Source organism: Strigops habroptila, chromosome 2 (assembly GCF_004027225.2).
Source record: "Strigops habroptila isolate Jane chromosome 2, bStrHab1.2.pri, whole genome shotgun sequence".
NCBI classification, from domain to species: Eukaryota; Metazoa; Chordata; class Aves; order Psittaciformes; family Psittacidae; genus Strigops; species Strigops habroptila.
In genome coordinates, this window is record NC_044278.2 from 62,422,707 (window position 1) to 62,440,725 (window position 18,019).

Sequence of the window (18,019 nt, forward strand, 5' to 3'; positions counted from 1 at the left end):
CACACTTTCACTCTCCACCTTGACCTTGTCTCATCTGAGATCTATTCCACTAATAAAAACCAAAAGGAAACTGTCAGATGCTTTCAGCTTTTCTTACCTAGCATCCCTGTACTCCTCTTTGCAGGTAAATCTTCGATCATACAATGGAGATTTAGAATGTAAGGGAAAAAAGTAACTCCCATGGCCTGTCAAAAGTTCCTTGATAACTATTGTTGGACTCTGCTGAGAAAACTGCCATTCAACAGCAAAGATAATTTGAATCAGCTGATTCAACTGTGACAAGAACCTTGCTTCTTGCACTAGCACTGCAAAGAATGACATCTTTGGTGAGAAGCCAAGCATGCAATTAGCCCCGACCAAATGGTTTTCCCAGGCCCATAAAATTAAGTAATTTGCTTGTTTCATTCATATTACAAGGTTTGATACAATTAAAAAGCATTCACTGTGTATCAACTGCTCTGTAGTAAGCACCCACACCCCCTTAAAACAGAAGGGTGGTAAGACGAGTCGAGACGCAGTCCCTCAGAGAAAAAAAACCACATGTAACATACTTCATATTTACCACAGGGTTTAAGTGCATCCAGGATCCCTAATCACAGACAGTGCAGCTATTAGACCATAAGTTACCTCTGAGCAACTCCCTGGAGTTTGTGGAAGCAACAAATCTTGACTGACGGCCACCTGCAGAGTGACTGGGCCAATTTGTAAGCTGCACTTTCAGGTGAGTACAGAGCAAAAAATGTTCAGGTGAAGGTGAAATATATGGAAAGTAGATGAAGACCTGTTTTAAGGACATGCGAATGTACGATGGAAAGCCAGGACTGAGGAACATGGGATGAAAATTAGGACAGTAAGTCTGGGATTTTAAACAGAGAAGCTGGACTGGAGTATTAAGACTGGCCTGTCACGCTGAGTAGTGACATGATTGAAGTAGAGAGACATGAAAGAAGAGAGTATACAGAGAAAGATATCATAAGTTACCAAGAGCTGTAAGGACAAATTCCTGTATCAAAGCACAAAATCTGGGCCCTCTGTAGTGTAGATGCAGTACCCTGAGACAGTTAGTTCTAGGTCTTGTGATGAGAGGAAGTGAAATGTTCTAAAATAACCCTAAAATTAGAAAAACCACAGAGCTTGTTAAAAATGCCCATGCGCGTTTTATTAATAAAAACTAACAGTGCCAAGGTTAAACAAGTCAAACAATTATAGTCTCTTTATATTCCATAAAATATTACAGAAAAGTTTATTTGTGTTTCAATAAAAAGACTACTGTCTTAGAATAGGCAGCTGACAGTATTTGTGCAGTTAATTGTTTGTGAATAAATTCAAAAAGACTACCACCTGCCCTGAAATTCCTTTTATAAAAATGAACTATTAAAAATGATTGACAAATTTTGAGTTAAAAAACTTAAAACATTCTCTATATTTAATTTCAACTTTATAATAGATTACAGGAAGATGCTTATGAAACAAATACAAACATTTGTTTCAGTACATGTCTTTATATGATAGACTTATAAGTATGTAAACAACTATATAATAAAAAGTTTCCAAAGTCTGCCTGTAAGAAATCAGGCAAATTTTACCATAAGCAATAAATCATTCCAAACCTTCAAGACATTTTATATAGCTGCACCAACTGGCAGTAAACATTTGCCAAAAACTTTGTTAATTCATATGTCCCAACATACAGTGAAAAGCATATAAACTTGACGGAATCATCATGTTAGATATAATTTAAGGGAAAATAAGTTCACAACAACATTTCTGGAATTTAACATGTAAAAAAGTAGGACGTATCTTTCTTGTTTGGTTCTTTGGACACTGCGTGATTAACAAAAAACACTACTACATTAGCTCACTATCCCTCCAAAAGTGGCATCATCAAAATACACTCCAAATAAATTGCCATTCAGTGTATTCATTTTCCACAGAAGGATAGCATTTTATTTCTCAATGATGTGTCTACATTTTCTTTAGCAAACTTCGCAAGAACATTTGGGGCAAAATCCATTTTCCTTCAAGTAAAAAAAAAAGGCAAACCCAAAACAAACAAAAAACAACCAACAAACCAAAACCCCCTAAAACAAGAGTAAATAAAGGCTCTGCATTAACACACTGGTATCAAAAACACACGTCCACACCACATTTAAAAATATCCTACATAAAACAATCCTTGTTTGCTTATCAGAGGTGCAATTTCTAAACTTAGAACTGCTTACCAATATTCTCCTTGAGGGATGGGGCAAAGTAATTTGAGACACTTCTCCCTAGAACAATTTATTCCTGAAGCTTGCTGAATTTTAACAAAAAAATAGTCTACAAGCAAAGGGCATCAGTCGTCATCATCATTTTCATTAAAATCGTCGTCGTCGTCATCGTCATCCCCAACATAAGAAACTGGTGTTTCAACTCTGGAGCCACTGTACTGAGATCCGTTGGAACTTGTAGCCAACATCCCGTCTCCACCATTGGAAAAGTCACTGAAGGAAAAAACCAATAATAATAAAAAAAAAAATAGGCCAATTGGCATTGCTTAATGATTTTTCCCAGTTTACTGTGCTCTTAAATATAATCGCGCATCTATTCTGTTCCTTTAATGAATCTGCCACTGCTACTTTATAAACTGTATTTAACATGTCTAAGTTATTTCTCAAAAGCAGAAACAATTTAAGTAATTTTGAAATGGTTCTTATTGCGTTTCTTCCCTTAGGTTTAACATAAAGATTAAATCCTTTCACAGATTCCTTAGAAGTATGCTTTCCAGGTTACTTCTACAGTACATTTAGTGCTAAGGCTACAGAACTATCTAAGCCCTTTACTATTTTTAAGTAGCACTGGCCACTTGTATCACAAGCCAATCATATCTTTAAGAAGCACTAATCTTGACTCAAAAGACTTGGAAAATTGAGTATCAATAGCTCCTCCTTAATTCTTTGTTATTACATGGCAAACTATCATCGCTACGTGTGCTGTATTTTTAACCTGAAATTGTTTTCTTCTCATACTTTCCTAGTCAAAAAAAACCCGAAAACAACCAACAAAACCGTACAACAACAAAAAAAACCTAACAAAAAACCCCCACCAGCCCCAAACAACCCAAACCCCCCCCGAACGAAAACCAACACTCCCCCAAGCAAAAAATAACCACCTTCTTTGACATCTTGTATTTTTCCCTCTGTAGAAATCTATCTACACTGAAAATCCACCTACACTGAAAATCTATCTCCTGGATAAGAAAGCAGATTTGGAAAGTATCTACTTTCTTATTTGAATGTGTTCTTTTTCCACCAAAAGACACACACATATTGTAGATATGGTCTGAAAGCTCTTGTTCCTAGATGAGTTAACTGTGTCCAGAGGTATTTTATCTTAAGAACCAGAACATTACTGCCGTCAATATTACTTGCTATTTTGCCAATCTTTTCTGTCAAACGTGGTCACAAATTCTTGACAATGTTTTTCTACAAATCACAAAAATAGTATGTTCAATTTGAAAGACATTCATAACTTAAAAACTGCTTTCAAGAATATGTTTGCTAGTCATTTTTCAATCCAGCTGATGCACACAATCAATCAGGCACACCGCTGTATGGAGCTAATTCAACGTTCTGTCACCACACAGAATGAAATTGCCCCAGAAGCTCACAAGGAAAACGTATGTCCAGTGAGACACTTTCAAGAGTTTCTGCTGCTCTGCACACTTATTCAGAAGGAAGATACTAAGATATCTGTCTAGCTGTGGTCAGGTAACTTATATTCTCCATAACTGTCTGCAGAAGCAGCATCAAAAACAAAGAAAAAGAAATTATTCTTGTGTTCCTGTGAACTTGGAAAGTACAAACCCCAAAACCTGTCTCCCCTCTTTTGGATAAAGATGGAACCAGACTTCATAACCTGTGCTTCTTAGCAAGACGAAGAAACCAGAAGGAAGGCATCGGTAGCAACACCTTCAGTCTTCTGCAGCCTTTCTTTGAGAGCTTGCTAGAGAAGTTTACAGCCTTTATTTGCCCTGGCAGCAATTTTTGGTACCAGAAAAGCTACACATCTTGTAGTTTCCTATTGCTGTGAATATTTATATATGTACTATAATTAAACATAATTTGTCACTCCCCTTTTCCAACCTTCTAAGAAACAGAGCTAGAAGAGTTCTCGTGCTTCTCACCAAGATAATGAACCACAGTCAGCCATCGTTTTTCTACTGGACTCTGGCTAGTAGTGGCCTATTCAAATTTGAAAGTTTTAAAAATGCATGGGCTCTTTTTCACTAACACCATGCACATTATCACAGAAGGAAACGCAGTAAGACCAGAAGATTTTATATATTGTGTAAGTTCTGCTTTTCTAAAGGTATTTTGGCAGTATTCTCACTCAGCTTCAGTTCCCTAGCACAAAACAGGATGAATTCCTCACACTTTTGGGCTGCAGGAATGGGCTGGAGCATGAACCACGCTCCTCACCATTGCTAGTCTTGCACATCCCTGAGCTTAACTGTTTCAAGTTATTTGGTTTTTTTATTTTTTTCTCTTTGCATTCAAGTAAACCTGTCTTCTACAAATAGGTGGGTTTTTTTTTTTTTTTAAAAAAGCTTTCAGAAATGTAACTGTATTATCTTTTTAAATCAACCCAGATTCTGTATCTTTAGAAAGACCTCCTTCCAACTCTGACAGAAGGCAGATGGGAGAGACAAAGCTGCCAGAAGATTATCTTTAGAGAACAAGAATAAAGCTGTATTCCTTGTCAAAAGAAATCCCATCAATACAGGATTTTTGCCTTTAAATACGAATGGATTAAATAGCCTAAAAATTAGGACTTCCTTAAGAATTTTGATGGTGTAGCAATTTCCCAAATAATTTACAAGGCAGAGCCTGCCAGTGATTCTAACATAAAACAGTCATTGTTGTGAAAAGAGCCGAAGTAATCTAGAACTTGCTCTCTCCTTTCCATGCTCACCTCAGTGCCCACTAAAATCATGGAACAGGTCCTTCTGGAAGTTAAGCTGACACATATACAAAAGACAGAGAGGTGATTACGGACAGCCAACATGGCTTCACCAAGGCCAAATTGTGCCTGACTAATCCACTGGCCTTCTATGATGGAGTAAATGCATCAATGAACAAGGGAAGAGCTACAGAAGTCATCTACTTGGGCTTCTGGAAGGCCTTTGATACAGTCCCTCACAACATTCTCACCTCTCAAATGGAGAGGTGAGACAGATGAGTCTCATATCATCAAAGAGTTTGACAGATGGACTGTTTGATGGATAAGAAATTGGCTCGATGGCCATGACCAAAGAGTTACAGTCAACAGCTCCATGTCCAAATGGAAACCACTGATGAGTGTCCCTCAGGAGTCCATACTGGCACCAACACTATTTAATATCTTCATTAATGACTAACAGTGGGATTGAGCACACCCTCACCAAGTTTGCAGATGACACCAAGCAGAGTGGTGCTGCTGACACACTTGAGGGAAGAAGGAGTGGGCCCACATGAAGTTCAACAAAGCCAAGTGCAAGGTCCTGCACCTCGGTCAGGATAGTCCCCAGTATCAGTACTGACTGGGGGATAAATGGATTGAGAGCAGCCCTGTGGAGAAGGACTTGGGAGATATTGGTGGATGAAAAACTGGACATAACCTGCCAAGGTGCTCTTGTAGCCCAGAAAGCCAACTGTATCCTGGGCTGCATCAAAAGGAGCATGGTCAGCAAGTTCAGGGAGGTGATTCTCCCCCTCTACTCCACTCTCATGAGTATTGCATCCAGCTCTGGGGCCTCCAACACAAGACAGACATTGTCTTGGTGGAGCAGGTCTACAAAAGGGACATGAAGATGATCAGAGAGTTGCAACACCTCTCCTATGGAGACAGGCTGAGAGAGCTGGGCTCGTTTAGACTGGAGAAGAGAAAGCTCCAGGGAGATCCTATAGGAGCCTTCCAGTACTAAAGGGAGCTTATATTGAGAATGCTGCTTTACCAGCACATGCAGTTGACAGACAAGGAGAAACAGTTTCAGACAGACAGAGGGTAGGTTTACTTGGATATACTAAAGAAAAAACATGATGTTTAGCTCATTTTACAACTTAGTAGAGCTTGTTTATCAACAATGACAACTTGTTGATAAATGCAACACCAAGAATCTATTCGGTAGTGATTACCCAAAGAAAAGTGTCTTATATAAAGAGAAAAATAATATTCAAGTTCAGAAATTACATACAGCCACACAAAGCTAAACACAAGTTGCAGTTTATCACTCTACCAGCTTCTGAAACTGTTTAAAACCCAAGAACCTTTTTTTAAGTTAGACACTAATGACCAATGGAGAATCTTGCCCAGATTATATCTTTAGGGAAGTACCTATTTTCTTGTCACAAATTCAAACTAAACAAAAATAATACATTCAAGATGTAAGACCTCCTACTACTCAAGTAAAAGTGATGTCCGAGAATAAACTTAAACACATACCCACACCACATTTAATCAAAACAGAACTTGTTTCATCAAGTATTTAACCTCTACTTAAGCATATTTTATGATCACAGATTTTGAAAATTAATTGATAATTTCATCTCACCTGGCTGAAAATCTTGTGCCATTTGATGCAGAACCTGATGAAGATGTGACATATACACTGCTGATTGATCCCTGAGCCATTTCTGTAAAATGAACGATACGTATTTCAAGAATACTTCAAAACTCATGTAATTCACGCAAATGCTTCATCCTTTTAAAGTCCAAAAAGGAGACTTGCAATCAAACGAACAAAACATATTCATGTACTATATCCAAAATAGCATAATTAAAAAACAAGGAGCTAGTGAAAAAGCAAAATTTCAAACTACCTTAAAAAAAAATTTCATTTTGAAGTGAGCGAGTCAGATGCCATCAGTATTGCTTGTATAATGAAAACAATAAAGTAATATAAAATGAAGCCATGACCATGTTCACACTTACTACCATTTGCCTTTGCAGGTGAATCAACTATAAATGTTCTCTTAAATGAATTACACACCGCAAAGATCTACTTGTGTGGTACAATGCAAAACATGGTTCTGTGAAGAGCAACAGCCCATTCTCTATGAATTTGTTATTTGTTTCCTAAGGTATGCTAAAAAGTTTATTTATTTCAGAACTTCTTAAAAATCTTCATCACAAACCAGTGGAAATTAAATTAACCGATCTCAGATACTTTCACATTCGTTTTTAACTTCAGTCCCATATTAATAAAACAACTCTTCTTGGATTAACTGACCTGTCACATATGGTTCCAGAGCTTTAGGAACCAAACTCCTTGCAATTTTTAGGTCCTCTGCTGAACAGCTTCCAGATTCTAACCCACAAGCCATTCCCATTCGTTTTAGTACTTCTATATCATCATGAATTTCAAAAGTATTGTCAAAATTAAATAGATATTCAAATCTGGAGAGGAAAAAATATCTCAATTAGCTTCAATGACTTTAAGTATCTTTCTAGGTTCAGGAATTGCAGCATTTCAAAAGCTCAACACAGTGTTAGTGATACATCACATTAAGCAATCAAATTCTTCAAGATATACGTATTTGGCAACAAGCAACTAGAACAGTCATTATATACACTATATAACTCTTTAACAGGTTTAACAGATACAGAGCTTTAACTAAACATTTTGCATGCCTGATATTTTTTTCTTTACACAGTAGGAAGAGAAATGGGACTTGGGTTTTTTTTTTTCCTGTCTTTATGGTTTTCTAGTAAGCTAATAGTGCAAGGAGGATACGCTGCCACATTCAGCTTTTATTTAGCAGATGAAAAAGCTAGCTTTTCGAACCAAAAGCAGAGGACAGCAGTTCTGAAAGCAAAATCTATTTTCAATCCTGCTAGCTGCATTTCATTGTGTTGAAGTCAGAGGAAAACACTCCCTGGTGTATGTATGATATAAAACTTTAGCACAGCTGCCTTATTTTGCTTCTAACATCTATCCATAGTATGTCTTTAAAAACTTATTAAATATGAAGACAGCCTAAGAAAGTTGGGGCTGTTCAGCCTAGAGAAGAGAATGCTGCATGAAGACCTCATAGCAGCCTTCCAGTATCTGAAGGGGGCCTACAAGGATGCCAGAGAGGGACCCTTCATCAGGGACCGTAGCGACAGGACAAGGAGTAATGGGTTCAAACTAAAACAGCAGAAGTTCAGACTGGGTATAAGGAAGAAGTTCTTTACAGTGAGGGTGGTGAGGCACTGGAATGGGCTGCCCACGGAAGTTGTGAATGCTCCATCCCTGGCGGTGTTCAAGGCCAGGCTGGACAGAACCTTGGGCAACATGGTCTAGTGTGAGACGTCCTGGCCCATGGCAGGGGCGTTGGAACTAGATGATCTTAAGGTCCTTTCCAATCCTATGCTATGATTCTATGAATGCAATTATGCTATTTATTATAAAGCTCTAAAAAACTCTGTCTGAAATTGCATGTTCTCGATCTAAAAAAGGCACAAGTAAATTTATTTGTATTTCATCTTTAACAAGTCTAGATGAACACTTCAGCATGGACATAAAACTCATAGCTATACCGAAAGCCTGGGATGAAACTTTGTTAACTCACTTGTCATTTGAAATACTGCAGTCAATCACTGTCTTCTTGCTGGTGTTCACAATGATAAATGGCAAATGGATGACAGAATTGGAAGGTGGCGGTCGATTTGCCTGTTGTTCTGCTTGACGGTTTCGCTGAACGAGGTTCTTGAAGGCAATTTGCTAGAAAAAACAAGTGATACAAAAAGTGTGAATTAAACCTTTAAGATCCTGTTAACAACAAAATCCCCAAAAGAATACCAGCAAGTTGCAGAAATAGTTGCAGCAAGTAAATGCAGAAAAGGACAGAGTGACCACCATATTCCTGCATGTTAAAATGCGGGAAGAGAGACAAATGAGAGTATTGAAAAATACAACACAGTAAAACTTAACTGAAAACAAAAATGCATATTCTATTAACTACATTAGGACAGTTTCTTGGACGGATCCTTGACAAAATGAAGAAATAACAGTGACTAGGAAAAAGAATTTTCATATAGCATCCTACTTCACTCTGTTCACCATTCCCTGTTGGCTACTGCACTCCACAAGAACAGTCAAGTGATTAATACTGTATTTTTCCTGAAATTACATGCTGGGAGCCAGTTAACATTAGGAATTTGAATGTCTGACATTAGGTTTCCAAATTACTCAGCTAAGATTAGTGACTTTACTCTCAGATCTTAACAAAACTGCTTTTCAGAATGGAATATTCATATTTTAAAGACTGGCAATTGTAGGAACTAAAAACTCAATCATTGAGACTCAAGTTATGTATCTTATAGTAAGGCACCAAACTAAGAAGAAGTATTTTTCTAGTCATAGGATCAAATGAAATAAACACAAATTAAAAACAAAATCCAACGCCATCACAGAGGCTGATAAAAACCAGACAGCTGTTGAGATTGCTGTCCCACAGCTGTCTCTACTTTCTTTCTGCATACTCTCTTTGAGATTCTCATTCCTATCACATAGTGTACCGGGGGAAGGAGCTCCGCAACTGTTTTACAGCGGTGAAGCTACTCACACAGCACAAGCAATCGTGTCCCAGAAACGTAAGACACAGAGAATTATGAGACATGGCCTCTACAGTCATCTAATTTTACCTATGGACTGTAGCACAGAAAAACATTCTAGATCCAGGAACTGAACTGGAAAATTCAGAGAGTAGAGTATGAATTACAGCTCCTGTCAGCATAAATCCTGTTTGAACATACTTTAAACTGCAAAATAATTTATCGTAACTCATGGAAAGTTGCTGGCTTCCCCAATAACAACTGTCTGGCCAATAGCAACAACTGGCCAACAGCACAGTCCCAGCTAAACTACAGTGCAAAATTAAAACTTCATATGCCTTATCCTGAAATTCACCTCTTAGAAGTTTCCCATCCCTCACTGGGATAAAACAACATGCATACAGATAAGTTACCTTGCCCTATAGACAAGAGTACCTTGACTGTACCTGTAGAATGAGTTCTTGTAGTTGAGACTGTTTTTGCTTTATTCTTTCAAGTCTTCTCTGTTTCTCCACCTTAAGACAGAAAAAGGTTTGGTTGGTTTGTTGGTTTTAAGTAACATTTTACATCAACATTTTCTCCCCTTAAAAATCATCTCAAACCAGAGAACTGGAGGTGGGGCATATGATGTCAATCATTAATGTTCTACAGATATTTCAGAGACCTAACTATCGAGACTCACATCAGTACTACTGCAACAAAGAGCAGAACTGGAACACTGGGGAATAAAGTACAACGTATCTGGAAGAGGGTAAAAACATCTTTGCAAACAGAAGTTATGCCTCAGAAAAATAACCAGATTCAAGGAGGCAAAGAGCCTCTTCATGTAGTCTACTGATACTGGAGAAGATCCATAGAAGATGCTTAAAAGAAATGACGTTGCTATGGAGCCCGAGGTTAAGTCTTCACAGTATTAAATATATACTAAGTAATACCACAAAAGATAGGAGACAAAATGGTAGGAAATAAACAGCTTTCTCAGTGTAGGAAGCTCACCAGCAGATTCCAAGGACTTAATTTACAGACTGTTATTCAAATTACCATGGATCAGAATAAAGGGATGAATAGCAAGGTGACAGCATCTGCTGACAATGCTGGGTCATCTGGCATAATAAGAGAGCTCGTCATAGAGCACTCTTGAAAGTGTCTTGTAGCATTAAGTGATTACATCATCAAAATTATTTTTGGTAATGTGTATGTGTTAGAAAACATAATCCCATCCACGCATATTTTAGAAATAAAATGACATTCAACAGAGATCTCAAATTACAGCATCTAGAAAAACATTCAGCTCAGTACACCCCAGCAGCCAGGGACTGCTGCTTAGGGACTTAGGCCAGGGACTAAGAAGATTCTAATGCACCTGAAACTCACTGCCACAAATGACTCAATAGTAAAAGCAAACCTCGTACAAAGTAAAAACGAAGAAAAATTAATTGAGGGCTGTTACACAGAAGGATATTAGATCTGCCTCAGGTAATGCCTGAACCACAAGTCACAGGAGACAACATCACTAAATACTTTCTCTAATCTTAAGACTCCTTCCTAGGTAACTGCTACCTTCAGGTAAGACAGTGGATAGACAGACTGCTGGCCTAAACGTCAACTTTTGTTCTTAGGCCCTTAAAATATAAAATATAAAAAAAACCCCAAAAACAACCCAAACAAGAAAATTACTGGAGTTAAAAATTCACATGGATGCAGTTTTCTGTTTGTTTTCACTGGAAAAAAAAAAAAAAAACAGAAGTGCACACAGTTGAAAAAACAGCAAAAAAATCCCCCATGTTATATTTCCTCAAATAAGCTCAACACATCTTAGGATTTTTTGGTATTTTCAAGGCTATATTACATTTGTGGTTCAATTATTCAACAGTTAACAGAACTCTTTCCTCCTCTTGTGACATCCAATTAACAAATTCTCATTTTGATATTAAAAGTTACCATTGCTCCCATCTTAAACGCATGAACCTTCACTGTGCATTATTATATTTCAAGCTGTTTTTTCACTTCAGTACTAATACTATCCTACTCTTCCTTAGGACATTATCAACCAGGACATGAAACCCAGCTGAATAAGCAATGCTGCTTTTTTTTTTTTTTCTCCAACATTACTGGCAATGCCGGACTTTGTGAAACAGATCCAAAGAGATCTACTTTTAAAATCCTTGTAGCTACTTGGTTACCCACTCAGCACACAGCATTGTCATCAAACCACTTCACCTTCCATACTCACCCTACTATTTATGTCCCAATTATCACTCCCTCAACTAATAATTTTCATTTGGGATGATAAATATTTAAATAAAACTCAGATTGATTAGGTACCCTGTATTTTCTTCATTTAGATAGCAATTAGAGTACTAACAAAAAATCAGTTATCGGTATCAAACAAAAATCTCCAAAGATTAGCCCTTTGTAGATAGATTTCAAAACATTTTTTATTTGGCTTGGGTTTTTGGGGTTTTTTTTTTTTTTAATTTGTCAGCTTCTACACTAATTTTTTAGTCCTGCTGAAAAGAATTTACACTTGTTAAGAACCAATACAAAGTCTCATTCTATTCTCATGAAGTGAACTGACTGCAGTAAACCTCAGGAACTTTATTACCCTGCAAATCTCAGGATACTTCAAAAAAAAACAACCCAATAAACCAAAAACCAAAATCCTGCCAGAACTTATGCCTTTCAGTATAAAACATTTTACTTCTTGCCCAAAACAAGCAGTAAAAAAGTCTGACATGTTCATGTAAGACAAATGTCATAAATACATAAGACCTGCAGCAATAAAGGAGCAGCAATGCACATATATATAGTGAACTACATACAACATCTGTCATCACAGATGTGTTATTTGTCTGGCATCTGGAGTAAACAATCTTCATAACTCTTGAGCACCACTACTGCAATGTTGGAAATACACATTAATCTTTCAGTTTGATTAACTTCTACTTCACATATACTCTAAAAGCTATGACAGAGTGTATTTCTGACATAGAAGATTTAAAAAAACCCATAAAACAACTAAAAACATTTAAGCAATCTGGAAGTTTAAATTTGTATTCTGTAAATACAAACAAGAGAATCAAAAGGGACCATACTATTGTACCCTGCTATTTCAGGACATAGCAAGAATATGTTCTGTTGTATCAGAACAAATTAAGGATGTAAACATTTACTCAGACACAAAGCCACTGCAAACTTCCTAATACGTATACCTCTAAATTCTGACATTCCTGAGCCGAGTTAGTAGGTAGACCAATCCATTTGATTTCCTTCTTCTCCTTAGAGATAATGTTCATGGCCATAAGGACATTTAAGGCATCATAGACACGTCGTCTAATATTCTTCTGGTCATAAGCCTGCTATAGACATAGTGCATTAATCAAACATACTTGTGCCAAAAATATTTCAAAATAAATATATCACAGTAAATAGGTAAACTTGGGTAATGTCTGAACTGCTTAATTTAGCAGTAGAAAAAGAAATACAAAAGTCTCAAAAAGAAATTTCTCTTCCCCCATTCAGTTCACATGTAATTGACCTCCCATATACTTACTGATTCATTTGGTGAAATGTGATTATCAGTGGTACTGAATTCTGCAACCAACTCGTCTGCCACCTCATTGTATGAGGTGGTTCCTTTTCTTTGTACCTTCTCACAAACCTTCATAGAGAAATGACGTAAACCCTTGCCATTCTTCTCTCCTTTTTTGTTCCGCTTCCTAAATATATGTATAACATATATATTTTAAGATGATTTGAACTTTGGAATACTTAATGTCTCTTTTTCAAATACAGGCACACTGCTGTATAAAACCAAGCTTTCCCTTTTGTTCTGCTTTTACCCCTTCCCAACATTTTTTCCTATGATTTCCCCTACAGTTTACAAAAAATAACAATTCTAGTGTCTTGCTGCTGAAAGACAGTACAAATTCATTCTTTTGGCAACTCCACTAGCACCAGTAGCAGATAATTTAACTACAGGGATATTCCTTGAAGGAGTCAATAAAAAAACCCTTTTAATCTTCCAATCAAGAAAAAGAAGGAAGAGGGATAAATACTAAAATATGAAAGGTGAATTACAGGAGATAATTTTAAATAGCCCATCTAGGTTGAACACAAAAAAATTAGATCGACTGAACATTTTCTGCATAAGTCTGATACTGACTGAACAGACAAGGTCTGATACTGGCTGAACTCACTAAACATTACAAGATTACCAAAATACAGATCTGAAGTTATACAGTATATGAAGTTGCTATGAAAACTTCAGTCACAAAATATAGTAACTATAAAAGTTTTCTGTAACTTCAGGAAAATTGTAAATATCAACAAGAAGTTCCTTGTAACTGGAGGAAAAGTGTAAGTATCAACAAAATCAGTATCAGCAATGGAACCTCTCTCAATTCTCTACATCTCATTTCACTGTACAATTCCAAAGTAGAAATCTGTTTATGTATAACAAGACACTGGTGATAAATTTAGTCTTAAAAAAACTACACTTCACAAGGGACCCTTAAAAACAAGCTTGCATGAGAAAAGACACCAAAAGAATGCATTCATTTTATCTAATACTTTTTCCCCAATAAGGACTACTTTCTTATTTCAAATGATAGTTCACGATATACTTGTTCAATCTGAAAGGCACTGTATTTTTTTTTAACAAACCAGCAAAATAGTAATGCCAAATTAAAAACTTAATCAAGTCAGATGAATTCATGTGTCCTTTTAGGAGCAAAATCCTCTAAATGTAAGTGATGTGAGAATATCTGTCAGTGTTTACAGAAAATATTATGATTTCTCTTATAACAAATGAGGGAATATTCATGCTTGTGCAACTATTCTTCACTTAATACAATATACTTTAATGTTGAAGTGCTCTGGATGGAATGGTGAACACACCATCTCTCTCACACTGCTTGCCTGAGAAGTACGTACACTGCCACAGCTAACCTTTAGAACAAAAGTTCCAAATAATGTATTAATTCTTTGTAACTTTTATTTTGCTCACCCAGCAGACCATGGTGAAGAATCGCCAGTCTGGTTCTGTGATACAAAATGTGTGTTAGGTGTATGTGGACTTCCTACCAGGATAGTATTTGGCGCTGAAGGTCTCTGAGGTGTACCAATAACCTACAGTAAAGACAAAATAATTTGGAAGATTACCAAAAGTATTCCAAGATATTCATATGCTGCATGATTCAAATGATGTACTACGCAAACACTACTATTCTTCTACCTATTTCTATTGGATTCATTGAATTTACACAAATCAGCACAAACCCCTTCAGACTACAGATTATACAGTTAGGGCACTCCCTAAGTAATAAGCAGTTATGTTTTATCCTTCTTAAATGAGTTTTTCATGCTTGCTGGATTTCTTCATGCTATTCAACACTAACTTTGACAACATCAACACACAGACGCCCTCTCCCCCAATAGAAAAAGGGATAAAGGAAGAGTGAAAAAACCCAAATCCTACCAGACTATGTATAAAGAAGTTGCAGTAAATATAGGAAGCAAGATCTGAAAAACAGTAAAAGCAGAGAGAAAATGCAGAGATGCCGCCAGAAAGGCCAAATTCTCTCCCGCAGTCAAGTGTCTTATCACTACAGAGTCAGAACCAAAATGTTAAAGAGGTGAGGAAGAATAAGGGCCAACTTTCTTTATCACTACAGTGAATGAGACCAATTCAGGCAGAACAATTCCATCCTGAACACGTTATGAGAACACGCTCAGCTGATCGCAGTCTTCCAGCTTACAGGTAAAGAGTCCTGGAGATGTGCTAGTCTGATCACAAATACATACATTCGCACATGGAGCCATGCTCTCCTTAACTGAAACTCGCTGAAGCAGAACTCTCACTTTTGCAGATGATGTTTTCTATCTCTGAAATGTTACAAATGTAACTTTCTAGAAAACATGTTTTTAGGAAAACAAAATGATACTGTACAGATTTCTGTTTTGTAGAAAGATATGACAACTTTTGGGGGGTACGTTTGCCTCCCAGTGGAAACAGTATGTTGCATCCCTGGCACCATGTGAAACAAACATCAAATGAACCTGAACTCATAATCACCCACAAGCTCGCTATGTTCTCCTGCAGCCACATTCTGCCTCACCAACAAAAATGTCTTTCTCAGGCTATCTTCAATACCTTAGCCTCAAACAGTAAAACAGAAAACCTGAAAACCCAAAATGAAACATTTTATGCATTAAAGTTAAAATGAACCACATTTGAATAACCTTTAAACGCAGAATGCAAAAAGCAGTCTAGTGACTATTAGATGCTTCCAATTTCAGCTGCCTGTGGTTTTTCCCATACTACTGTTTCTTTATATAATGCCACCTGAGTAGTTAGCATACAAGTTCACTACACCTTCTTCTGACAGCTGGAAAATCTCAGGTCTTCCTCCTCTTTCCAGTACCTTTTTTCCACACTTAAAATGTTTCTAATTCTTTTGGTAAGTCAACTAATCTCCTCTACTACTTTTCATAACTGAAACTTCTGATTATGGGAAACAGAATGAGGGTGGGGAATGCCAAACAGGCACAGGACACGTGAACCAGCTCATTTTCTTTCCGTGAAAAAAATTCTGTCAGTTCTGCTGCTTACTGGTCTGGTTCACCACGTCTCAAAAGACTGTGAAAACCACCCGTGTGCTATTCAAGTAACACAGACAATAGAGAGAATAGAGGAAAGCTGTTAGCCAGTTTTTATTCCCTAGGATGTAGTTACAGAGGACTAGAAGAGATGATTAACATCTTGCTTGCAGCGGCTAAAATTAGAGGGTCTCACTCTATTCCCTAGCTTCTTAACTCCACAAGCAGCTCCACCATCACCTTGGTGCCATGTCTAGAATTTGTATGACTGCAGTTAACGTGAAAGCCAGGGGAGGGAAGAAAATAAACCATTTGGCAGCAGCAAACCCTGGACATGTACTGCACTCTATAGTGTTTTGAAGTGTTCAACAGTACAAAGGAATAAATGGAAGCAGGTACAAATTCACAGGCTCATTTCTTGAGTGGAAAAGTGAACTCTGTTTAATACATTCAAAACCTGCTCCACATTCTAACACACAAAAGTCTGCAAACCAGCCAGAATTATAGGCTTTAATGTATCACTATTAAGGAAGACCCTACAGTCTGGAGTTTCACAATCTTCTAAGGAATTACCTAGTATTATTGGCTTCTTAATAGAAAAGTTGATGCCTCTAACTTTTACTCTCAAGTTCATAAGCAACAATGACTTTGAATGAAAAGAGCATGAACAAAAAGAGTCACTGGGAACATCCTAAAATTAAAGCTTGTAGACAGAATTAGAAAGGATGGTTTTAGAGAATATGGGGGGGGTGGGTGGGTGGTGTAGAAAAAGAAGGGCTTCTGGTTTCTCTTCAGTTTCCCGATTTCAAAAGAGAACAAGATTACAGTTTAGCTCCTCAATAACAAACAAGTTCAGGACAACAGAGAAGGCAGCAAGACAGCCCTTACACTCCACTTCACTGTACTTAACAGAAAAACTTACATGGGGACAGTATTAAGAAAAAGAAATCAGACTACCTGAACAAAGAACACAGGTTCAGAAAATGAAGTACTTGAGTATTAAAAATGTGGGTTTACCACTCAAAGGTTAGAAAGTTGAGCAGGGTCACAAGCCAACTCCTCAACTCTCCTTCCCAAGAACGTTTTCAACATTGACGGAAAATTCAACTCCTTTGTTTTCAGGGTTCTAAAGGCAAATTTTTTTTATACTTCTGGCTATCCCCTTAAGGACTGTAAAGTCAACAGAAATTTACCCAAAATTTTTCTCTATGTATACACAAGCCAAAACCTCCATCTCTTCTTTAATGACATACAACTGAGCATCTAATTTTGTACTGGTAACAGCCAATACAAATATGCTGATATGGGCCCCTCCTTTCACAAAAAATTTAACGCTAATATGTTTTGAGTAAGGAAGTGCTGAAAAATATGATTGCCAAATGTAAATTTCCCACAGTAATCATACTAAAAAAAAACCACCATTAAGAGTATTTTATTTTATTATTGTTATTTTAGAATCACATCTTTTTTTAGTAACAGCACATGTAAAATTAATCACAGATAATACCACAGAATCACAGAATAACAGAACACAGATGAGGATTTGTCAGTTTAAACTTGACGGAAGACATAAGAATTTATTTTATAGATATATCAACATTGTTGTAAAAATTAATTTACTCATTGTTCGAAGTTCAAAAAAGCATCAGATGATTTGTAATTTCATTGTTATCCCCTTGTTTTGGTACTTTAAGAAAGTATTTTCTCAGTTACTAGAAAGAACATTTCATTTACAACATTAAACTCAAGTGTGCACACAGTCTCACAATAATGCCCAGAAGGGGCCCCCTCTGTGTCATTGTGGCCTATGACCTCTAGTTAAAATACTCTTTTCCTACTGCTGGTTACTGATTTTAACTTA

General features: G+C 36.9%; 1 protein-coding gene across 10 annotated transcripts in view; it reads right to left on the reverse strand.

Annotated features, from left to right (window-relative positions):
- Window positions 1–1,316: 1,316 nt before the first annotated feature.
- The window catches only part of TFDP1 (transcription factor Dp-1), a 44,270-nt gene continuing 27,567 nt past the window's right edge, over window positions 1,317–18,019 (reverse strand). For 6 of the 10 annotated variants that reach the window (XM_030473958.1, XM_030473901.1, XM_030473891.1 and 3 more), the window contains 8 exons: window positions 14,567–14,688; window positions 13,112–13,277; window positions 12,771–12,917; window positions 10,005–10,073; window positions 8,574–8,725; window positions 7,250–7,416; window positions 6,572–6,653; window positions 1,317–2,483 (listed from right to left, as the gene is read on the reverse strand). In XM_030473958.1, the coding sequence (XP_030329818.1) occupies window positions 2,336–2,483; window positions 6,572–6,653; window positions 7,250–7,416; window positions 8,574–8,725; window positions 10,005–10,073; window positions 12,771–12,917; window positions 13,112–13,277; window positions 14,567–14,688 (1,053 nt within the window). In that variant the 3' untranslated portion in view covers window positions 1,317–2,335. The remainder of the gene's footprint in view (window positions 2,484–6,571; window positions 6,654–7,249; window positions 7,417–8,573; window positions 8,726–10,004; window positions 10,074–12,770; window positions 12,918–13,111; window positions 13,278–14,566; window positions 14,689–18,019) is intronic. The other 4 variants (XM_030473976.1, XM_030473966.1, XM_030473911.1 and 1 more) reach the window with 2 other exon arrangements.